Below are 24,238 nucleotides of genomic sequence, written 5' to 3'. Positions count from 1 at the left end.
AAGTGAAAGGAGGTGAAAAGACAAAAAAGCCTTGCATTCATTACAGTCTGCTGACCCATTGCAAGCAGTGATGGGAGTGTCAGGAGCAACAAAACATGGCATTCAAGGTGGGAACCAGGCCAGTAAGGACCTGTGAAATTATTGAATACCCTTGCTCTTTTAAAGTGGCATTTTGTTCTAAAGCTGAAAAGCTTATCCTTGATGAAAATATTGGCATGTAAAAGCGATCTCATATATGTGACGAGATTAAAGAAAAAATACTCCACAGTGACAGTAAGTTATATACCATATCACAGTGTTGGTGTGAGGCTCCACAGCAAGATGGGTTTTTAGAGGAATGAATAAAGATGACAAGCTGAAAACATAAAATAATAAATTAGATGTTAGCATCTATTCATTCCATTTGTCAGAGGGCCGGATGCAGTTCAACATGCTGGTCTGGATGGAGAGATACCTGCAGAAAGATACAGAGAGAGAAAGAAATGGAGGGAGAGACAAAAAACTACAAGGAGAACTGGACACACAGTTAGTGACATAAAATAATGAATCATATGCTGATCTGATGAGAGGAGAGGAGGGGAGAGGAAGAAGAATAACCTGCAGATGATGGAAACACATAGCATACATTGTGTTCTCTATGGACATATTCTTCAATATTCTATTCACTCTTCAAATTGTAATCCCAACAAACACCTGGAACAAGTTGTATAAGACAGACAACAACAACGTTGTCAGCCATGATGTCTAACCTCTTGGTCAACATTTGTTTGTTTTATCATTATTTGATACAAATTCACTTGCATTTGCACTTGAGGAAGGGCAAAACTAATATAAATTGAACACAGTAAACCTTTAAACAGACAACAATATGAAAACATTTAGGAGCTGACCCAGTCTTTAGATGTAGTCTGCCTTTACTGTTGTTATACATTTATCTACTGTTCATTTACCCTCCACTACCAGTGTAACCGCAGTACGATTACACTCCTCGTAGTAGTGGCCAGCAACCCTGTTTTGCCTTTTGCGGGACTACTTCCTGGTCCAACAGATCTCACCAATGTGATTACAGCACTCACCCCTGTGTCCCGCCCTCACCTTTCCAAACCAGCCAATAGACGACGGCTCCAGTGCTCTCCTAGCGCAGAGGCCGAGCCACACAGGTAACTCAGAAAAAAATAGAAAGGAGAGGAAAAAAACTCTAGGGCTTGTTATGGAGTTCGTGTGAAGGAAACACGGATTTCCACCCTTCTTTACCAGTTAAACCAGTATCTCTGGATAGAACACACTCAAGTACTTCAACAGGTAGAGTCTCTAACCGCAAACTCTTCCGTGGCTCCTCTGAAAATAATCTCCCCCCTTTTTTCTGTCTCCGTTTACCTCAATTGAGTTTCCAGCCCTTTTGTTCGCTCTTCTTATCACTTGGAAAAAGGTGAACCCTCGTGTTATTTTTATTTTAATCTTTGCTTTAATTGTAGTTTTTACCCTTGTGGTCCCTGATGGCTTCGCACAGTGATACTCTGGTGGTGTTCTTTGGGGCAACAGCTGGTGCAAATGGGGGTAAACTGGGTTCGGATGAGAGGGAAATAATTCTCTTGGTGTGGCAAATTGTGGATCTACATGAGAAAAAGGTACGGACATTTCTGACCTGTTCGTTCGTTGTACGGTTTCTTGTGTACCCAGAGTGTTTGTGGCATATTGTCTACCTGTAGTGGAACAGTATGTTTTGACATTTAAATCAACGTGGTGTGTTTTCTGAAACCGTCCGTAGCCTGCTTCCATGCTAGCTAAAGCTACACCAATTCGCTGTCCAGCCGTTTTGTTAGCTCACCTTTTTTTATTTACAGGTGTGCGACCAAAATTTAACAAGCAGGTGAGGAGCGTAGTTTCACCCAATGGACAAAACACACCTCGTTGGTTTGGCATGTCAGCTTCTCAGTATAAACAAGGCTTTATTGACAATTAAGTGCTTTTTGCAATTACATTGTCAATTTGTTTGTTTTATTTATTTTTTTTTCTTTTTTGTAAGAGTTCACTTCCTGAATGTGGGGGTTATAGCTTGTAGTTTGCCATCAATTAGCGTGTTATTTTTCACACTGTATTATTCTGCACCATGAAACACAAAATCCCTTAACAGGTTGGGAAGCTTCAGAGATGTCTTGTCAAGCCAGACACTTTGGAGCTGACAGACCAGTGTAAAGAGGAGACCGGACTGACTCTGGAGGACATCGTCAAAGCTGAACCCTTGGACAAAGTTCTTCAACAGGTGAGCCATGTTGGTCATTTAAAATGTGGCCTTAAGAGTCAGTGCTCACGTTTCACGCTGAAATTTCTTTGCCTGTTGGTGGCATGATGAGAAATTCATAAAGTTTAAATTAAATCAGCTTTCACCTAACAGTTTTTGCCAGCAGCCAGATAAGACATGACAAACCTGATTCAGTATTGAGCTGTAAGTTAATGGAAGCAGCGTCAAATTTCCCTGACCTTAAGGAAAAAGTCTTTCACTCGGTTGAGATGTGTCATTTGTTGGGTCCTGACAGTTAAACTCTGCTGACAGTTTGTCGGAGCTCAGGGGCTAGGATAGACAGAGCCCAAGGCATCTGGAGATTAGGAGGAGTCGCAGGTCTAGTCTTGTCTCGTCCCGATGCGTGCTACAGACATCTGGAAGGTGGAATGTTTACCAGGGACCGCACCTCTGTTTTAGGCTCGAGGACAGACAGGAGGGGAGTCTTTCAGATCCTGAGCTTCATTCTCAACAGTTTGTTACACCATGTCTTTATGACCAGGATTTGCTTTTTGGCTTCTGGCTGTCAGGAGATGTCAAAAGTGATAAAACTGTTTATGTTGCCAAACATGTTTTTCAACCACCTCTTGCAAGAGTGCTTGTTTGCACCTTTCCCTCCCCTCTCATTATCATGTGTGTGTTTGGGTTGATATTAGTGTAGTGCTCTGGTCTGAATACCTTGCATGCACAAGCACATTGGTTGAAGTGATCAATCGAAAATACAGTTGGTTTCTTAAAATTTTCTCAGGCTTTATAGCGGTGATGCTGATGGGTGTATGACTCGACACACAACCTATGATTGTTAAAATTTCGTGGGAGTTTGGACTAAATGCAAAAGCCAGTTGTGCCTCGCACAGACCTGGTGAGACTTCAGCTTCACTGTAGGTTCGTTTGTGTGCTGAACCTTCAAATATTAACCCAAGCAATCAGTTTGTTCTGTTCATGCCTTCGTTTCACGGCTCTCTCTCTTTCTCACTATTTGGTCGTTCTAAGATTGGTTTTATTCCTTTTGATCCAGGGAAGAAAATGAAATAGACATTTTTCCAGATAGTTTAAAGTGTTGTATAGAATTGCAGTTCAGAAGCATGCTGTTCACAGCTCTTGTCTTTCTTTATTTGGGGCAGCCCATCCCAACTTTTTCAAAGTTAGAGGGAAGCAAGCAGCTGCCTCTTATTTGTGGGCTTGTTGTATTGACCTGTGTGGTCAGAGTCCCCAAGGACATCTGTCAGTTTTCTTTGGTGAAAGATTTATTAAGGCAGAGAGGGCTGGAGAGATTTGCAGGGCTGTTTTAACACATATGTGTTGAACTTTATAACATTGTGATTGTAAATATTTAATTCCTTAAGCTTCTGTTAAACATACACATGGATCTGCATATGTAATTTTCCATGCTGGTTAGAACTATGTATTGGCAAGAATTTTGCAATACGTTACTTATCGCGATACAGGGATTTTGAATGGCGAATCTATGGCCATCTGTTGTTTCAGAGGCCTGTGCTCTTTGTGTTTACACCAGCGATATGTGCTTACTTCTTGCTGTCTGTAAGTTGGAGTGGAAGAGTCAAATGTCTTAATATATATTACAACACTGCTATTTGGGGGTTTAAAGACAGTACACTGCCACAAATCTTTGCATGTAAGATATTAATTAAAGATTGACAAAGTTTTTTCTGACAATCATTACAGTATCACAAAACATAGTGTCAACATATTAAGGTGTATAGATATGTCCTCCTGATGATGTGGTGGCATATTATCCTGTCCCATCTGTCAGTCAGTTGTCCTACTGACATGTTTTGCATAATGCTTCTCCATCATGCACAAACTGATCCGCAATAACATGTCACACTGCATATTTAGGAAATGCTGTCAAGCCAGTTTCAAGTTCAGTTCAATTCAATTTATTTATATAGCAGCAAATCACAACAACAGTCAGATGACACTTGCAGTTAGAGCACTTGCAGTTAATTTGATTTTTAGAGAGACCCAACAAAACCCCCATGAGCGAGCACTTGGCGACAGTGGAGAGGTAAACCTTCCATTTATAAGGCAGAAACCTTGGAGCAGACCCCGATTCACTGTGGGCGGCCATCTGCCTTGTACATCTGTACGTAGACAGAGATGCTTAACAACAGCGATAACAACAGAGTATTGGACAATGACAGTATTAACAATAATGATTTTGATCGTAGTAATAGTAACAGTAATAATAATAATATTAATCATAATAATCATAATCATAATCATCATGGGAGATCCCCTGGCAGTTTAAGCCTATAGCAGCATAACTAGGGACCAGCCTAAGCCAGCACCAGGTATAAGCTTTATCAAAAAGGAAGGTTTTAAGTCTACTCTTGAATGTAGAGAGGATGTCTGCATCCTGGCTCGAAACTGGAAGATGATTCCATAGGAAAGGAGCTTGATAACTAATGGCTCCGTGCATGAGTTCACTCCCCTTTTTTTTCCTTGTAGACTGTGCAGTGATATTTCTTTGAAACTCCTAGTGTAATAAAATTAAGGTAAGAAATTTTATGGAAGGTGTTATCAAAACTCTTACATAATAGATTGATTTGTAAGTTGGTGGCTGTTGATGGCATGCTAGTACTCCAGCACATCAAATCCATGTCACAGCTGCAGTTCAGTGGGACTTACTGTAGTCTTCAGTTTGGGACACCGACAACATACCAGCCTGTAAGTTGTGATGTAAGATCTCACACATCTTGTTGTTGTTGTTGTGAAACAGAAACGTTGCTATATCCTCTTACTCACTATACAGATATTTTTCATCCATTTTAGACCGCAGCCAGAAATGCTGACTACTGGCTTTCGCAGTAAGTTAAGTTACTGACCGTTTGCTTACAAAGCCAGCCGTATTGTTACACGGTTACCACAGTGAGTCACATTTCAACAGTGATTCACATACCTGGATTGTAACACTATGGCAAATGACTGCATAAAGATCACACCTAAAAATATGATTTCTCTGGATTCATTTCGTCTCTACTGAGTTATTGTTAAGGTAATGCACCCAGAAAAGGAAGCTCTTAAAAGAAGTTTGATGTCCCTGTTGTGCATATTGACACAAAGACTGTTTACAGAAAGCAAGTTAGTGGGAGAACTCAGAATATAATAGGAAATTGTAGGATCTGCTGCGCTAACCTGATTACTTTAAATTAATGTTTGTACTCATTTCTTAATTAACTTTACATTACTGTTATGTGTAAAAACTTTGTAGTGTACTGTATATGATACTGAAACTTGAAGAGATTTATGTGGAGATAATGGTGCTGTGGTGAGTGAAGAGACTCCTTCGTTTGTGTTTCATACCCACTGGCAAATGTTCAGCATGAAACTTTTTCTCATTTTTAGACATATTGATTCCAGATGGGATGCATAACTGTTAATGGTCTTTTAAGATCTTGTGAGGTGTTTGCACAATGTAAAAACCTTTTTAGAAACTAAGAGTACACATAGAAAACCGGTTATTAGAGAAAATCAGCTATAGGTGCTCATCTTTGAAGAGTATCCTGAAAATAACTGAAGCCTGAAGAAACCACAGAATTCATTAGTTAAAAATTAGAATGTACTTTTACAGAACAACAGAATAACATTATGTAAAAATTAAACTGTGTAAACATAGCTTAGAGTCAGGCCCACATTTTCACACTCCATTGAGATCGGTGGGATGAAGAAAGTTTGTGTATTTCCTGTCTCTGACTGATGGCAAATTTTGCTGGCAGTCAGAGTTTTGTTTCTTTTGCATTATAAAACCCACTTCCATATAACTGACATTGGTCACGTTTACCTTTTTTGCCAACAATTTCCACAGCTTTGGTGGATAACTCAAGATCACTTTCACTGTCGCTTTCCCAGACATAATCTACTTTCCTGACTCTTGGCTTTTGGCTTTGCAGCACTGCTGTGTACTTGTACTTGAACTGGATGTGCAAGCCAAAGACTGCAGACTGACTGATGTCATGTTTGTTTCTGCTATGTGTGATATGCTGTTAGATCCATCCAAGATTGTTTTATCCCCATGTGTAACTCATATGTGTCATGAGATGCGCCGGTGTTTGTGTTTTAGATTTAGGTGACTTGAACAGTCATCTCTGGGGCTGTCCTGACACTCCCTGCTGCTCCTATTGGAGTTTGTGTGAGCCGCCAACACCCTACCTCACCTCAGCATACAAACAGTCTGACTACACTGGTGAGCAAATGCTGACAGGACTGTGTTCAAAGGCCACTTCCTCCCCCTCATCTGTGGGAATGCCTTTCAAAGAGTAGAGAGAGAGAGACAGAAAGTTGGTTGAAAAGAAATATGTGAAATAATTTTTGGGATTCAGATGCTGATTTTGAATATAGTTAAATGAATTACTTTATTTCTTTAGATAGTAAGATGGCATTATCAGACATTAAGTGGGACATGACATCACATCATAACTTGTGATGAGTAGTCAGTTTTTGGCAGCAGAGCCCATTGTGCCTGTAAGGCATGATAATGATGATTATGTCATTGGAATGAAATCATTATTTATTCATTTTATTGTTTGTTTAAGTAGTACGTCTGGTTGTTTATCTCCATGTTTTCTGGCATAACATTTCAAAAAAATTGCAGAAAAACTAAACATGAATAATGGCTGGCTGTGTGGTATTTTACACATTGTATATCTATACCTTGTGTATCTACTACTGTATAGATCCTGCTTGTTGAAAATGAAATGTCGCTTAATTGAGGTGAGAGCACTCTGACATTTCTCTGTGCTCTGTTCATGAGTTAAGCTCAATAGCTTGTTGCCAGTGTGAGATTTGTCTTCCCTTCAGCTTGTTTGCTGTGCTTTTTGACACAGACGAAAAAAGGAGAGGGTGTGCCATCATGTCTTGGAAAACGTTTGCATTTCTCTCAGTAATCCGGCTTTTCTAATTGGCCAGCCGAGCTGCAAGCACAACTATGAACAAACATTAATCCTGTTATCAGTGTAAACACAATTGTGCAGTATGGCTGTGCCTTAGAATGCAATGCTAAATAAGTCTACAGAACTTTAGAGTATTGTAGTTTGAGATTTTTTTTTAAGTAGGTGTTGGCAGTTTTCAGACACATGATACTCCATGAGAACTGGACTGGACCAATGTGCAGTTTTACTTACAAGATTATAGCAAATCCACTGCACCCTCTGTGGTCTGAATATCTACTTTCATCCTTAGGGCAAAGGTATAGCATGCCCAGATGAGGGCTAAAGGAGGCATCACATCTTTTGACTGTTCAGCTGTTAAACAAGCTCTGATCACATGGAGTGAAATTGTTACCTAAACTTTCATTTCACTTCCTTTATTGATTTCCCAAAATGATGTTTTTTATGATTTTGTTTTTCATGATGCTCATTTTTTTGCAGTATTATTTGCTGGAATCTATGGTTGTCTGTTTTTTTGTTTATGCTCTTTGTGCCAAGCACATTCCCCTAGCACTAATAAAGGATTCATTAATTCATTCCTGTACATTCAGTGAAGGAGGTCTTGACTCATTCATTGAATGAGGAAATAGAAATTCAGGGACTTAAATTCAACAGTTCTCTAATACAGTGAGAATTGTTGAGATGGCATGTAGATCCTGTGGTCAGAACACTTTGTTTACGTAGCTGGACAGTGTAACATGTCTGTTATTGTAGGGGTAGTTCCTGCTGAAAAGGACATTTGTGCTTAATTTTCAGATGTAGTATATCCATGCAATGCTGAGCTTCTCACCTCTAACACATGAACCTTCTGTATTTCGTGTGATGCATTCACTTGCTCAATACTAAACCATTGTACATAAGAACTCATTGGTGCTTTATCTGGATAACATTTGGCATTTTCCTTCTTACAAAAAGCTATGCTAATTGCAGGATCATGATGAAGCTAAGGAGAAAGTGGCAGAGGGGCTTCAGTTGAAAACAATGGTAATGGCATTCCATCTTTGTTTTTACTTGATATTACACAGCAGCGAAGACAAGCTGCGCAAAGTTCAGAAGTTCAGTGATCAGAGATCTTTTAGGTCTGCTAACAGGCCTCCTGAATATACCCAAGCTGTTATTTATTTTATTTTTTTTGTCAAATCTATGATTCCTTCAGTTCCCTGTTCCGCTCTCCCAAAACCTCCTTAATCTAACTCCAAAGCATTTTTTCCATTGTCAGCAGTTGGTTGGTGTTGCCAAATAGTCCTGTATTTCTCTCCAACTGCTAAGGAGCATGCCTCAGCATGCACCTTTAATACTCTTTCACTGTCTGAAGATCTGTCATATATAGCCAGTGGCCATGTGAAACCAGTCAGCACTGGGTTTTGGGTGGGCTCACGTCCAGATGGTCTAATAGTGCACTTAGAGTGATGACTTTGAAGGTTTAGGGAAGCAGAAGGGGAAAGACATAACCGTCCACCAGTGACAGAAGCAAAAGTTATTCTCTGTCCTGCATGAGAACATTGTGCAGGAAGGGAACATGAGTGGCATTCAAGTGGACACAACTTCAGGAAGGTTTCTAGATGTCAGTGTTTGGAGCCCTTGCATGAGATACCACATACTCCTTTTATGGTCTCCACTTGCTTTCCAAATGCCCTGTAAGAAAAGCTGTTGTTGAAATGGATTCATTTGTTGTCCGATGTCAGCCACTCGTTCAAGAAGACAAAAAGATTTGGTTTTCATTAACTTGCATTAACTGTGTTCAAAGGTTTTCATTGTTAGAGCTTGGTCATGGAGAGAGAGTAGTTAAGAGCCAAAGAAGCTTGATTTAGTCACAATGTGATGAGTTTCAGAAGCCTAATTCCAAACCCTGTAAGGTGGTCTAACTCAGACCCTGTTCCTTAAGATCAACAGCATATGAACTAACTCCCAGTTGTATGTATGTGTTACTACTCCAGAATCAACAGCTTTCACGTGTTTGTTTTGCTTGGTGGTTGACTCCCAGTGGCTCTCAACCAAACCCCAGCATTTCCCAGTGTTAACAATGTCGCTTGTGGTGCACAAGCTCAGATAATTGTTTTTAATATTATGGCATGGAGCCAAAGTGAATGAGTTGCCAGTGGGAAAAAAATGACAACCCAGTATGTCTGAAAAGGTTCAAGAAGGTGAGCGACTATTAGACTTGATTTCACTAGAAATCAGTGGGGCACCCATGCTGCTCTGAGTCTGCTGGATGTGAAAGCTGATCCTTTTTGTTTACTTTTTAAGATATGTTTTTGAAGGCTTTGCTGTGAGTATTTGTTTTTTTGTTGTTGTTTTTTTTTTCTGAAGGTTTTGTAGCCCTAAGTGGTCAAAAAGTACTTAACTTTCAAACTAGGAGAAAACTTTAAGATTATCTAAAATGATAAGAAACGCATTCTCAGAAATGCTATCGTCTGACCTCAAATGTCATTTGCCTCAGTGTATGTTGATATTAAAGTGGTGGTCTTTGTTGACAGAAAAATACTGCCAGCAACAGGTTGACACAACACAAGGAATAGGGCTCATTTAGTGGGGTAGTTATAAATAAACATGCACATATGGGAGTTGCTGGTACTTAGGACTGGGTGTTGTAGCCATTGAAGTTTACATAAAGTGGAGACAGGCAGGTTAGACTTGTACGGGTTGTTTTTTCTCTCCTCTGGCTGTCACTGTTGGTCGCGTTAAGATAAAACTGTGATCCTGATGATTAGTGGTGAGATCATTCATGTCTTTTGTCTGCTCCCTCCCACACTAGGCAAACACTGAAACCTGTTCGACAGGCCTCGTTCCTAATGAGAAACAAACACACAGTCAAATGTCAAACACCTCCTTGTCTTGTCTACCTTTAGATTTGAGTACACTGTGTAATTCTCACTTTCACATAGTGGACAGTGTTAGCAGAACAGATACTTAAACCACATTTATTTACACATTTCTTGTGAATTTGCTAAATGTTTGTGAATCAGTGAATCGGTTTAAAATAAATGTTTTTCTCTAACGGTACACATTTTATGCATGCTCAGACTTGATATTGAAAGTCCCGCTTGTCTGTGATATGCACTTGAGATGCAACAGTTGGTTGATCACAATATATTAGTTCCCATCTGCTTTGATAATTACTTATCGTTTGAGTCTTTTTTGAAGCAAAAATGTCAAACATTTCCTGGTTCCAGCATCTTAAATGTAAGAATTTGCTGCTTTTCTTTGTCATTTATGATGGTAAACACAGAGTCTTTGGGTTTTGAACTGTTAGTTGGGAAAGTATGAAGTGGAATTGAAGAATTTTTCACTTTTTATTTTTTCTTTTTCATTTTATGGACTAAATGATTTATCATGAAAATAATTGTTAGTTGCAGCCCTAATATGTACAAGTTCTGAAATGTGTATTTCATTTTCTTTTGTCCTTTCTCTGTCTGATTATACAGTTTCAGCAGTCAGTGTCATCAGAACTGAAATGCCTCGGTAGAAGCTCTTACACACTTTGTGTCAACAGTCCCCTTGTCATCCGACAGGCCCTCCACCCCGAAGCATCCAAAAAGGTAATGGATTCCACTGTTGCTTTTCAAAACTACAGACACACGTGTCAGTAATGTAAAAATTTAGCACTTGAGATCCATAATGAAATATGTTACAGGTTCATTCTTGGCGTGTTGCAGAGTCTCATGAAACATTTCTAATGGGAGATAATGTTAGTTTCTTTGTCAAAATGAAAGATGTTTTCACTGGATGTGTGTTTTGCATATTTCTGAGCGTTAGCATGTCGTGTCATCCTCTGCTTTGGAACATATCAGCAGTCCCACTGAACAGTACACTGTACAAAATATTTAACAGTTTGTGATAAGTATGGAAAATCTTAAACAACTGATTTAAGTGAATAAATGCGAGCATTGACCCTTATTAAGAAGTAATGAATTTATTTTGTGTTATGTTTTCCTCCTTTTTTGTGTTGCTGCTTGTAACTTTGCCTTAAAATGATGGCAACATGAGCAAAACTTTTTCTTCCAAGTCACTCTCCCTCTTTCTTATTTTTCATATCTCTGTCTGTTAGCTTCCTGGTGTATCCAGTATACTTAACATATTACCATGCTGTCAAACTGAATCCTTTGTTGTTGTTTTTTCTTGTTTCTTCCTTTTCAGAATCTTGTCCTTCCTGAATGTTTCTTTTCATTTGTGGACGTGAGGAAGGAGTTTCAGAAATGCTGCCCCAACGCCGGCCCTGTGCAGAAGCTCGAACTCGCCTCCATGTTGGAATGTATCTTTTGCTGGCCGGTGCATTAATACTGTATTTGTAGTTACATCTTGATACTCCTTATAGAGCATAGAGACTTTTCTTTGCCCATTCAGTTTATGTTTTACTGATGTGAAAGGAAGTAGGCACAAAATCCTAGCAGCATAACGCTTTGACAAATCATACTAAGTGAAAATAATAGGCAGCTCAAACTGGTCAGTGTCCTTAATTATATGTGTGAGCAGATGTTGGTCTTCCTGCTGTGTCAGAGCAGCTAACCGGAGTGAAGGAGGTGAGGAGCATGGTGCAGTTGATACTTCGCATGCTGGCTGAGCCCTACAGTAAGTGACTTTCTATCTAACAGGATCTGATATTGAGACAATGGGTGCACGCATCTCCCATGGAACTGTTTAGTAGCTGACCCTAAACACTCAACTCTCTGTGCAAGGAAAGCAGAAAAATACCAGCCTCGTATGAAAACCAAGTGAAGAGGCATGCACTGTTCGAAAGCACTTATTAGTGTATGTGTGTGTGTGTTAACCTTCCTCAGCTACCTGATGGTTTGGGTTTATATAATCAGCACTGTGACTGCTAAACAGAAGTCTTTGCATTGTTCTACAACTTGTCTTGAATGTTTTTAATTTAACTGAAATTTGGGCAAAGCCCAAATGTTTACAAAAAGATTATTTTGATGTGCTAGTTTTCTATACACATCTATAGATAGATAGATATAGATAGTGTTGAAAAACAACAAACCCCCTTATTTGACATTAGACAATTTACTGTAATAGGGCTGGATGTAAGATGACTCCAAATATGTTGCAGTGCAACACCCCCCCCCACGGCCAAGCATGTCTTTGGGTGTGATAGGTAACAGGAATGCAGAGTGTTTCAAACACACACTGCTTGGCAGGGTGAACCTGTTCACCACAGAAAATATCACACTGAATTAGACCTCCAGGATCCAACAACACATTCAGTAACACGATTTTCTTTTTTAGATCACGAGTTCTCCTGTGTTGAAACAGTGAAGTACAAGTTTGACTCCGGCACATGGTACGTATGATCTTTTCAACAGGTATATATTTACCTCACTCCATCTTTGTGAGCGTTCTTCCACACCTGTTAACCAGCAGTGTTGTTTACAGACTGACAAACCCACCTCAGACCTCAGGCCTCGGGCCCTTAGCATTGATTACAGCAACAAGGAAACCTCAAGGGTGTTATTAAAGCTGTCCAACTTTGCCATCAAGTGCTTACCTGGCTATCTAGTAGCAGAACACCAAATCCTGCTGCTCTCAGACAGTTAAAAGCCTATCGCCTTGACAAACCCCTGACATTTAATCATGGGAGTGTGTTACTGTGTTAAGCACTTACTGTGAGTGGCCCCTGTGTCTACAGTCTGTGAACAATTTGTTCAAATGTAACTAGAGCAATGGTGTTGGTGTTGGTGTTTTTTTTTTTTTCTTTTCTAAAAGCAGGGAAGCATTTTCATAATCTGTTCTAATTATTGGTCTTTTCTAAATAAGGACGGAATGTCATTAATGTGCATGTTTTTTTTTTCACCTCCCTCTTCAGCAGTAAGACGGAGCCAGTGGACAGTGAGACAGTGATCAGAGCACGGGGGCTCCCATGGCAGTCCTCAGACCAGGACATTGCTCGCTTCTTTAAAGGCCTCAGTATTGCCAAGTATGTTATATATGATGGGCATCTTCCAACAGCACAATCACATCAATGAACTTAATGTAATCTTCTGCTGCAGATAAACAATTCAAAGGCATTTTGGGAGCATTCGGCATGTTGGTCAGGGTTCAGATTTGTGGTGGTTTTAAACAGCTGGTGCTCTGACATTTGAGATTGTTACTGTAAAATCAGCTTGGAAATTTTCACTGTTCTTCTAAGTGTCCAGTGGAACCTTCTAAGATTAGCGTTACATGGTAAATTCTGCGTGGTGGGTGGTTTTAAAGTTACTGAATATTTTTTTGGCAGTAGGATGGAATAGTTGTTTCGGCAGCCACAAAACCTCAGGGGGTTATGTGTTAGATACCAAAAAATGTACATAAATACAATAGAGAAGTACCACTGTGCCTCATTATGGGATTAGAGCTGCCTGAAGCAGGTCTTAGGAGGACATTTATTGCCACTTATATAGCTCTCATTTTATTTCATTTGGATATTTGACAAGTGGCTGTGGGATCAATAAAGTTAATTCTCTCTCCCGATTTTACCACTTTAAAAAATACTACCACTTTATATATTAAATATGTACTTGTAGGCTATTTGGCTATGTTGGCTTAACATAGCAGAAACAGGAGGAATGGCTCTAACCAAAGGTATCAGAATCTGTCTACCAACAATGCCCAGAACTGTGCTAAATCGAGCCAACCAGCTGCTGGGCACAGCTGCATATGTACCATACAGAAGTGGGAGTGGTATCAGTCTTCTCATCTAACTCTTTTCAAGGAAGTGAAAAAACCTATTTAGAAAAATGTCAAACTATTCTTTAAGTGTCATAACAAGACCCGGAATACCACCATACCATCATGATACAGCACTTGGTTTCGAAAACCACACCATCAAGCTACCTGTTACTGGAGTTTTATTCCTGACCCTGGCTCTATATTATTTAATTGTGTCTATATTCATGCATGTATCTGTGCACCTGTGTGTCAGGGGAGGAGTGGCTCTGTGTCTTAACGCCCAGGGCAGGAGGAATGGTGAGGCCTTAGTCCGTTTCATCAACTCAGAGCACAGGGACCTGGCTCTGGAGCGCCACAAGCACCACATGGGCAACCGCTACATCGAGGTTCACTTCAGCATTTACTTTACATGTTCAGTCATACTGTTATTTTGTTTTGCGAGTTTTAAAATATGTGAGACTTTAAAATGTTTTCTCAACTGAATGATGATTAAATAATTAGGCGTTTGATAAATTCCCTCAGTCCTATGACTTCTCACTGTTAATTCAAAGACAGAGTTCATGTTGAACCTCCATATTTTGAAGTGGCTAAATCCAGTTTTCCTCCTGTCTTCTCAGGTCTACAAGGCCACAGGAGAGGAATTCCTCAAGATCGCTGGAGGTCAGATTTCAGATTTTTCTTCCTCCCCTTTCTCCTTTCCATGTTTGTATGAATTCTTGTGGTGAAAGGCTTTCTGTTAGTTAGGATAGACTTCTATTTCATGGCTTTCTTGCATCTTTGAGGAAAAACAAGACCCTTCCACATCTGTAAAAGAGCAGCTCTTCAGTGACCGTAAAAGAAGGGATCTCATTTGCTCTCTGGCTCTCTCTCCTATTACCTGTGTCTTTGCCTCATCCCAGTGACTCTCCAGCAGCTTATCTTGAACTAATGAAAGGGGCTTTGTCCCGACTGCCCTCCATCCTTTCCTCAACCCCTCACCCCCAGCCCAACCCTTCAGAGGCCAGTTGGAGAGATTTCACTCTCGGCTAACAGCAGCTCACCTGTTCAGTTCAGCCTCAAGCTCCACTCCCCTGAGGGAGAGAAGGCTGACGGCAGGTGAAAAGACTGCCTCAATGTGGGTACAAAAGGGGTGTGAAGAAACAAAGACGTGGCCTGGGGCCTTCAGACTGTAGAGCAGCAGCCGGCAGTTACTCAGCACAGAGATAGCAGACAAAGAAACGCAGTCAATCAGAGCAGATAACTTACAGTGGCCACCAGTGTGACAGTGGACTTTACCCAGATGAGTTAAGATCAGTAGAAACTGACAGCACGTTGGACTTTAAGCAAATAATTCAAGCAACGACACACAAGCTGTATTCATCAATAGAAATGAAAGTGATTCACGTCAATCACGTAAATGAACGTATAAGGTCATTGCTGTTTTGTATTGCGGCTGTTTAATTTGAGGATTTGTTTGACCATCTTACCATACAGTACAAATGATAAATAAACACCCGAAGGCCTCTGGCCACCACTTGTTATCTGAAATGCATACATTTCAGTCAGTTGGGTGTAATGGCACTACACCAGATGAGGTTACTTCTAAAGTGAAGAGTTGACTGCAACATGGGAGGGGACAATTTGCTTTTATAGCCCCTGTTTGCATGGTCATTTAAGCTGATATATAGTCTTAGCTTTTGCAAGACTCATCCCACACTGATTCCTCTTGAACTGTAGAAGAGTAAAGAGGAACATGATATAAACCGGAAACCAAATGCAGGTGATTGTGTAAATAAGATCAACATCTGATGAATACAATGACAAAAGGCTCTGTTTCACTTCACATGATACTTCAGAAGATGTCTCATTTCCCCTAAAACTGTTAGCAAGTGGGTGAATCATGGACACAGTTAAAGAGACCTGGGATGTTCCCTAAGATGGAAACTGTAAACATGCATGCTGAGTGTAGCATTTTGCACAAACACTGCTTTACAGTACAACCTCACAAAGGTGTCATTATGGCTGCAAGCACTTTGTCTTGCTTTTATTTATAAGTCTCTCAACTGATTTTTGTAAAAGTGTAGCCAACAACAAGTTAACCTTTTTTGAGAACAAAATGGGCTGCTCTTTTGTTACCAGGTGTTTAATCGTTGCTGTCCTCTGAAACCAGGTACGTCTAACGAGGTGGCCCAGTTCCTGTCCAAAGAGAACCAGGTGATTATTCGTATGCGAGGGTTGCCATTCACCGCCACACCCCAGGAAGTGCTGTCATTCCTTGGGCCTGAGAGCCCAGTTACAGATGGTGCAGAGGGTCTGCTGTTTGTCAAATACCCTGACGGACGGCCCACTGGCGACGCTTTCGTACTTTTCTCTTGTGAGGAGTATGCCCAGAATGCCTTGAAGAAGCACAAGCAGATTCTTGGGAAGCGGTACATTGAGCTGTTCCGGAGTACTGCGGCTGAGGTTCAACAGGTAAATTCTTTGAGCTGTATGGGCAGGAGAAAACTTTGATACACTTTGTCAGCACATTTTCCCTGCAGCAGTCATGAAAATCTGACGGGATGGGTTTTTTTCATGAAACTTATAGCTCAAGGGATTGAAAATAACTCTAAGAAATAAAGTGGTGTCTGTGTGTGTGTGTTGTATATGGTCGTTTTCAAATGAAATAAGAGATTCTAAGCTTTCTTGTGCAAGTTGGTAGGTTAATATATTTATGCTTTGTGTGATTCCACAAATGTCTTGTAATATGACTGGTAGTATGAAAAAGGAAACTTGTGGTTCTCTATTTTTCTCTATTTTCTCTATTTTTCCTGACAATAATTTGACTCCTGGTTGCTAAACAACAAACAACTCATGATAAATATATAGAAAAAAAATCCATGCGTGTTTGTTTATTTATGTATTTTTTACAATTAAGGCAAGGCTTGAGAAAGTCAATGAAGAAAAAAGTTCCTTGTATGTGTGCTACAAGTCAACATTGGCTGAGGTCTCCTGCAGCTGCTTCCTCTGTCAGAAAGTTTTCCAACCAACTGATGTCATGACAACATAGAGAACTGAACAAACACGATATCGAAACTATGTGACTAAACGGTCATGACATCATATGAATCAGGTGATTGTGGGGTTTGCAAAGTTAAAAATAACATTGTTATCGCACAGTGCATATGTACTAATTTTGTGTTTCTCAAGCATCTGATGGTGGAGAATGTGTGTGAAATGAAGTCAGGCATTTGCAAGAAAATTGCACTAATGTCTGTGTGATTTGCCATCATCCTTCCTATTTTTGTGTGTGTTTGTCAGGTCCTGAACCGCTATATGTCCACGCCTCTGATCTCTACGCTGCCTTCTTCACCCATCGTGCCTGTGCCGGTCCTCGCCACGCCTCCCTTCCTCCCAGCGGCCAGCAGCACTCGCGACTGTGTCCGCCTTCGTGGCCTGCCCTACACTGCTGGCATTGAAGATATCTTGGAGTTTATGGGAGAGCACACCGTTGACATCAAACCCCATGGAGTCCACATGGTCCTCAACCAACAGGTCAGACTAGTGGGGACTCATGAGCTCAGGCACACATGTTAGAACTAGAACTCTGTGCCTGTCAGATGTCATCCTTGTTTACCCTCTGTCATAAATCATGATAGTAGAGGAAAGCATTACATATCAGCCTGAACAAATTTCAAATCCGAAAGTATTTAAAATAAATCTACTTTATGATATTGTCCAAGTGCAACAACACAAGAAAAATAAAACATTTTAAGGGCTATGCTTGCAGTCTGTGATGTATTTTGGTCAGACTTAACTTGATCACCCAGCTCCATCCCTCACCAAATTATACCCAAATCCATCATGTAACTTTTGCAGAAAAAAATGTCTTTGAATTTTGTTCATAGCTTTTATTGCTATATTCTTGTGCTCACCCGATTTCATCTGTTGTGGCTCTATTTTACGCTGTCCTCTCTGCAGGGTCGGCCCTCTGGTGATGCTTTCATTCAAATGAAGTCTTCTGACAAGGCATTTATGGTGGCCCAGAAGTGTCATAAAAAGACCATGAAGGATCGTTATGTGGAGGTGTTCCAGTGCTCCACAGAGGAGATGAGCATTGTGCTGATGGGAGGAACCCTGAACCGCAGCGGCCTCTCCCCTCCACCCTGCAAGCTTCCCTGTAAGTGGACTCCACCAATTTGATAACAATGAGAACAATATTTGTGTCATATGAACGTTTGTCTTTTTCGAGTTACTGGGACACAGATCAACTTAGAAATAGTATCTAAACGAGTAAACGGCCGTATGTGGTGCCTGCATCGTGCCAGTGAACTCTTCTCTGGATTCAAGCAAACTTGTTTTATATATTGTTAAAAGCTAAATATAAAAATGTTTATTTCTTTAGGTTGGTATCTCTTTAGTAATATACATAGCATGTAGTTTTGTATATTACTGTCTCTGCCTTCCTCTGACACAGTGGTGCCAGTTTAGACCGGACTATGAGAAACTCTAACTGTGAACTTTGCTCCATTATGGCTCGTATCTGTCTGTGGTGTTGTAGATTAGATTGCGATTGGCAGCCACTGGACAGGACCGTCTGTATGTGTTTCTTTTTTTTAATGACTGTTGATTAACCCATCTTAAAAAAAAGGTTTTAAGATGCATTAATCAGCTGTCACTTATTAGAATTAGAGGTGAGGTAGTTTGATTTTGCACATAGTTTCACCATAACTAACCTGGAAACACCTCAGCCTCCACAAGGTCAGCAGGTCTGTGTCACAGTGTCGGCGCTGACGGAGGCCACACTCAGATAGTGGCTGTTTGTATGTAAATACAGCCACCATGCTGTCATTCGTGTGTTTACATTGTAAGTATGACAGAAGGACAGAATAAGCTTTCTAAATAAAATACTTGACGGGGGGGGGGGGGGGGGGGGGGGTGGGAGGGTGGGAGTGGGTCTGATGCTAGTTGTTAGTGCTGCATCTTATAATAATATGCACTGTTGACTGACTGATGAATTGTTTAGTCTGTAAAACATCAGAAATAATAATTAAAAAAATGTTCCAGGTGACATTCTCATATGTCTTGTTGCCCCTGCCAACAGTCCAAAATCCAATGATTTTCACTTTACAATTTTATATAGATATATATAGATAGATAGATATATAAAATAATCCTCACATTTTAATCACTGCAACTAAAGAAAGTTTGATATTTTTCTAGAAAAAATGACTAAAGATTTGCATTTTCATTAGTTTTGTGACAAGCTTGTACTTTTTTCTTACTTTCTCTTTTCAGTAAGATTTGCTGTATTTCTCAGGGTTTGATGCCATCACTTTTTCAGCAGATGAGTTTCAATCTGATCTGTGAGATCTAAGACGTCTTTAGGTCCCACAGTGACTCATGTTGCTGTCAAAGTAGGGAGTATATTGTAACACACTGAAATCCCCATGCCACATGTTGTAACTACTCGTGTATCTCTCCATACCACATTTTACTACTGGCAGGACTGTGCATGCAGTGAACATAACACCTAAATAACCACACTCCATGTGTGCGCGTGTGTGCGTGTGCATCTTTGTCTCTGTCTGTAGGTCTGTCTCCCCCAACAGCCTATGCTGCCTTCCCCACCCCACCTGCTATTCTCTCTGAGGCTGCTCTCTACCAGCCCCCCCTGCTGGCTGCTCCCAGACCTCCTCAGACCGCCGCACACAGCCCTGCTCACACTCTGGCGTACTACCCCCCTCACCCACACCTGTACATGAACATGAACATGAACTACACAGCATACTATCCCAGGTTAGTGCATCATCAGCTACAGCCAGCTGTTAGGTCAGTAAAAAGCTGTAACGTCTGCATATATTTGTGCCTTCTTCATTTCCCTAACTTCTTCTCTCTTTTGTTCTTTCTTCCTTCACCTGACATCCTCTCCCTTCAGCCCCCCAGTTTCTCCTTCCACAGTTAGCTATTTTGCAGCCCCGCCTGGAGCAGTGGCAGCAGCAGTGGCAGCCCAACCCCACCCTGCAGCAGCCGCTGCCTCTCCTGTGCTGCCTCAACCTGGCGCCCTGGTCAGGATGCAGGGCCTGCCGTACAACACTGGAGTCAAGGACATTCTCAGCTTCTTCCAGGGATACCAGGTCAGTACATGTAGCACTGAGGCACAGGTATAAAAGTGTATTGGTGTTTGCAGGGATGTGAGGGACGTCCAAAGATGAACCGTGTACATTTGCAGCCACATACTGCACTTGATAATGACTGTAAATTTAAACGCTGACCAGGATAATCATCTGCAGCATTTGTGGCTATGTGTTGTTGATTGCTGAACTCTTTCACAGCCTGCAGGCCCACATGATAAAATCCAGAGCTGTCGGGCCACTGAGCTCTCAAACAGCTAAGAAGATTCATCATTAGTGCTATTTATTGGAAAATCCCACCACAGTAGTATTTAACTCCAGGGCCATGTTTGCACTTGTTCTCTCGTCCGCTTCTCAGTGTTTCTCATTTTTCACTGCCAGTCCAAATTAGGTGGAGTCCTCTGAAGCAGGTATGAACCCTGACAGGTGTGGCTCCAGACGGTTTCTCAAGACAGGGAGGGAACAGGGGGAAGGGTGGGGTCTGAGGTGGAAGGGTTTTGCTGTGTGGGTCTTTGTGTGTGTTTATGTGTAGGTGGAGTCAAAGTCCTATTATAGGCATCAAAGCAGCAAATTCACACCAAATAATTTCTTTTGAGTTGTTCAAGAATGTGTGTGTGTGTGTGTATGTGTGAGACAGAGTGAGAGAGAGAAGCTGACTCCAGTTCTGACTGTTGGCTGAACTATGGTAATAGTATCCTTAATGGTGTGAGTGTGTTTTTCTGGCTTCAGTAGAACCTCTCACACTGACCCTGGGTGAGGAAACCATTCTCTCAGCAGTACTAGTGTCCTTTACCACACAATCTCATGCTTAATCACTCTGTGGTTCAGATGAAGCCTGTTGAGTCAGTGCTGTGTGTGTGTGTGTGTGTGTGTGGTGTGTGTGCCTTCCTGTTTAGTATTTTTGAGAGCATGTACCTTTGCATCATGTGTGTATCTAAAACTGTGTGCAACAATGTGGAGGCCTCCCGCCCTGACTGTCCGTTCATTATTATGCTGTCTGTAGTACGCCCCTGACGAGTACAGCGGCATGGTTCAGATGAGCGAACAGGCCAGGAGTCTGATTCAGCCCAAAGAATGGCTCTGTCTTTAGGGACTCACCCCAAGGTAAGAAGAGCCTCCAGAGCAGAGTGGACTGAGAGGGCATTTCCTACACTTAAAAAACATCTGTATGTTCAGGCTAGTGAGCATTTATTTATTTCTTTTTTCCCACATGAGCCAGTACAGATGTAAAAATTTGACAGGACTAAATTAAATGCCCATTCTAGCCACCAAGGCTCTGAGCTCTTGACCCAGCATGTCCACCTGCTGCTTTTCTCAAACAAATCTGCCTGTCAGTCAGAAATGTTGAGTCCTCACAAATACTTAAATACAAGTGAACATACATCACATATTACACAGAATTTAAATTGCGAGGGACGCTGAGCTGCTGTTTGTTAAGTGCTCTGAAGGGACTCCAGGCTTCAGCTGTTGGTCCCACAGTCATGAATTTCACAGAAGAAATTAAGTATTAGTTTTGTCCTGACTTGTGTCTTCCATTCATTCTTTTTAGATTCATTCTTTTCTAAAACTTGGACTTGTGGCAGCATTGCCTCCTGCTGATATTTTGCAGAAGCCTGCTCTGTGCAGAAAGCTTGGTGTTTGTTTTGGTGTTGCTCTAAGTAACAATTAAATAGATGAAAGAAGTGATTATTGACTTTGGAATAAGATAATACTTTCCCATTGCCTCTTTGAGCAGATGTAATGATTTAGGATCACTGATGACATACAAACAGCAGTATTAAGTCTTGATTCAGCACTGTTTCAGTCCATACTTCACCTACTCGACCGTTGGTAGTGAAAACTATCCTGAATGTTTCATCCCACTAATGTCGTCTCCCTCTGCTGTGTAGTTCTCTAACGTGTAGCTCTGCGGGTTCTACTGCTGTGATTGGCAGTATGATCAGTGAATTGTTTCATATCTGCATGTCTTCAGGAAACTGATTTTGTTTATTGATGTGGTTGCATGCAAACTAATGGATAATAATGTGTTTGGTTCAGGTCCTTTGGGAACAGCATGTACTCTGCTTTTGCTCTTTAAGCTTTGCCCATTAATCCCCCCCCCCACACACACACACACACACATACACACGCACACGCATAACTGGACCTGTGTGATGAGACGTTCTTTCACAGCGCATTGATCCTCGGCTTTGTGGGCTCTCCCTGGTGATTTCACAGTGCAGCTGGGATTAAATGAGTGACGCTTACGATCTCGTGTGTTTGTCTCCCTTTTTTTTTTTTCTTTCCCTCTACAGCTCCAGCCAGACGCCGTTCTCATCTTATACAACTTCAGTGGGCAGTGCAGCGGCGAGGCCTTGATCACCTTCCCTAGTGAGGAGGTTGCCAGGCGGGCTGTAGCCGAGCGCTCCAACCACCCCTTCTACGGCCAGGAGGTCCACCTGGTGTTCTGTAACTGACCACAAGCCCTTCGCCTCCCACAATTTAACCTACCGTTGAAGAGCACCCACCTCCCAAACACATCTCTTCAGCAACAGCTTCTCCATGAAACAAGTTCCAGTTGATCCAAGTGCCAAGAGCTACTGAGCCGCTCGCTTTTCCACCTGCCATTTATTTTATACACAACTGACACTGCTGGCCCTGACACTCCTGAAGCCGCTGCTGGAGTTCAGACATCCACTGGTGAAGCAGCTGAAGTCAGTAAAGCTTCACGTGGGTGTCACGCACAGCATTTCTCTCTATTTGCACCTACTGTAATACCTAGTTGTGAAGACGAGATGGTGTGGAGCCTGGACACGCCTGCATCAGTGGCTCTGCAAAGCCAAATATACGTGTATATTTAAGCGCTCTCTATATATGTGTTTCCCTGATAAATCTGTACAGATGTTCATCCTGAAATGCTTGAGGCTGTACAAACCACTTATGCATACTGTCTTTTGTGTATATTTCTAACTTTTCACTCTTAACAACTACAAGATTTAGATTTTCAGACTTTTTGATCCTTCTCTGTTCAGCTCTGTGCAAGCAGACGCGTGCAGGTGCCTGCACAATGTTTATCGATAGGGCGGCCCTCAGAGGTGTCAGGGTGCCATTAAAGAGAGAGACAAAGCCATAGAGACTGACTGACACTACTGAAACAACGGACGTAATGTCAAACTGTACTTAGTTGTCCATGGAATAATTTGAACAGCAACACCTCAGATGTGCCAACATCCCAACTAATTTATAGCTTGAGGTTTTTTGTTTTTTTTTTCAATTAAAAGCATTTTTGTATGACATACAGAATGTCATCCAAGTAAGACCTTTTTCAAGCACTACAGATTAATTTGCTCCAATTTAAAGAGTTAAGTGACAGAGAGTCTTTAGCAGTAGAAGGACAAATTGATTCTATTTTTATTAATCCCATTTCCTGACGAATGTGGTGATTTTGTTATTAAATGTAAAAGGGCAGAGGTCCATCCTGGAGGCTTTTATGAATTGACCTCAGCTAGTAGATCTCTTCAGTTTTGGTTTCCAGACTATTAATAGTGATCAGTCTGTAGCATGCTTTAATGACCGGAGTACTGTGTAAAGCTGCACGAGTCCTCTCTGTGACAGGCCTGCTGAGAGCTGTCTTAGTTTTTTCCTCTTTAATGTGCCTACATTACCCAGAGTGCAATACTGGTCCTTACAAGGCTAGGTCAACCTCTGGTGGCAGAGGAGACTGTTTGTTGTTTCTTTTGTTGCGAGTTTGAGACTTGTATGAATTTAGAGCTGTGTATAAGACTAAACAATAAAAAAAAATGTTGACAATGACCCATACTTCATTTGGTTGTATTTTTAAAGAGGTGAATTTAAGGCACCAATGAATCCATTAAGAAACATTGTCCAGATATAAACATTTTCTGTTCATAAAGGAAATAATTACACTTTTAACCGTCTTCTGACCTACGTGCTCTATGCCATGCAGTTATTAGTTGATTGTCACAGAAGGTGTTGATGCCATATTCTGTCCATCCATTTCTACCCCGTTCATCTGAGTAGGGTCGTGGGGGGCTGGAGCCTGTCCCAGCGGACTATGGGCGACAGGTGAGGTACACCTTGGACACGGTCCTGGGGCTGACACACACAGCGAGGGATGATATAGAGGGGCCAGTTAACATAGTGTGCATGTTTGTGGGATTGTGGGAGGAAGCCGGAGTACCTGAAGAAAACCGACGCAGACACAAGGAGAGCATGCAGACACCACATAGAAGGGCCCAGACGGGGATTCGAACCTGGAACCCTCTTGC

General features: G+C 41.3%; 1 protein-coding gene across 4 annotated transcripts; it reads left to right on the top strand.

Annotated features, from left to right (window-relative positions):
• The first annotated feature begins 1,141 nt into the window (after positions 1–1,141).
• On the top strand, positions 1,142–23,762 carry esrp2 (epithelial splicing regulatory protein 2). Of its 4 annotated transcripts, XM_046383109.1 has the most exons (17): positions 1,142–1,302; positions 1,476–1,628; positions 2,135–2,263; positions 10,656–10,769; positions 11,368–11,482; positions 11,704–11,799; positions 12,460–12,514; positions 13,037–13,147; positions 14,132–14,264; positions 14,496–14,538; positions 16,028–16,329; positions 17,158–17,391; positions 17,818–18,016; positions 19,431–19,635; positions 19,775–19,973; positions 20,974–21,074; positions 22,265–22,401. In XM_046383109.1, exons 2-16 carry the CDS (start codon positions 1,497–1,499, stop codon positions 21,058–21,060), a joined length of 2,154 nt encoding a protein of 717 aa, XP_046239065.1. In that variant the 5' UTR covers positions 1,142–1,302; positions 1,476–1,496; the 3' UTR covers positions 21,061–21,074; positions 22,265–22,401. The 4 variants fall into 4 exon arrangements, with proteins under 4 accessions (XP_046239065.1, XP_046239056.1, XP_046239043.1 ...); XM_046383100.1 differs by lacking the exon at positions 20,974–21,074 and having other exon boundaries at positions 13,040–13,147; positions 22,265–23,762; XM_046383087.1 differs by lacking the exon at positions 20,974–21,074 and having other exon boundaries at positions 22,265–23,762.
• The last annotated feature ends 476 nt before the right edge of the window (positions 23,763–24,238 follow it).

Source organism: Scatophagus argus, chromosome 1 (assembly GCF_020382885.2).
Source record: "Scatophagus argus isolate fScaArg1 chromosome 1, fScaArg1.pri, whole genome shotgun sequence".
Classification (NCBI taxonomy): Eukaryota; Metazoa; Chordata; class Actinopteri; family Scatophagidae; genus Scatophagus; species Scatophagus argus.
This window is presented reverse-complemented; position numbering and strand designations above follow the sequence as displayed.

Excerpts from the sequence above, each read along its gene's own strand:
- esrp2 (XM_046383087.1), top strand. The coding sequence starts at position 1,497 with ATGGCTTCGCACAGTGATACTCTGGTGGTGTTCTTTGGGGCAACAGCT. Across the intron at positions 18,017-19,430 it reads TCCACCCTGCAAGCTTCCCT|GTCTGTCTCCCCCAACAGCC; the intron begins GTAAGTGGACTC and ends CTCTGTCTGTAG. Across the intron at positions 19,636-19,774 it reads TACACAGCATACTATCCCAG|CCCCCCAGTTTCTCCTTCCA; the intron begins GTTAGTGCATCA and ends CTCTCCCTTCAG.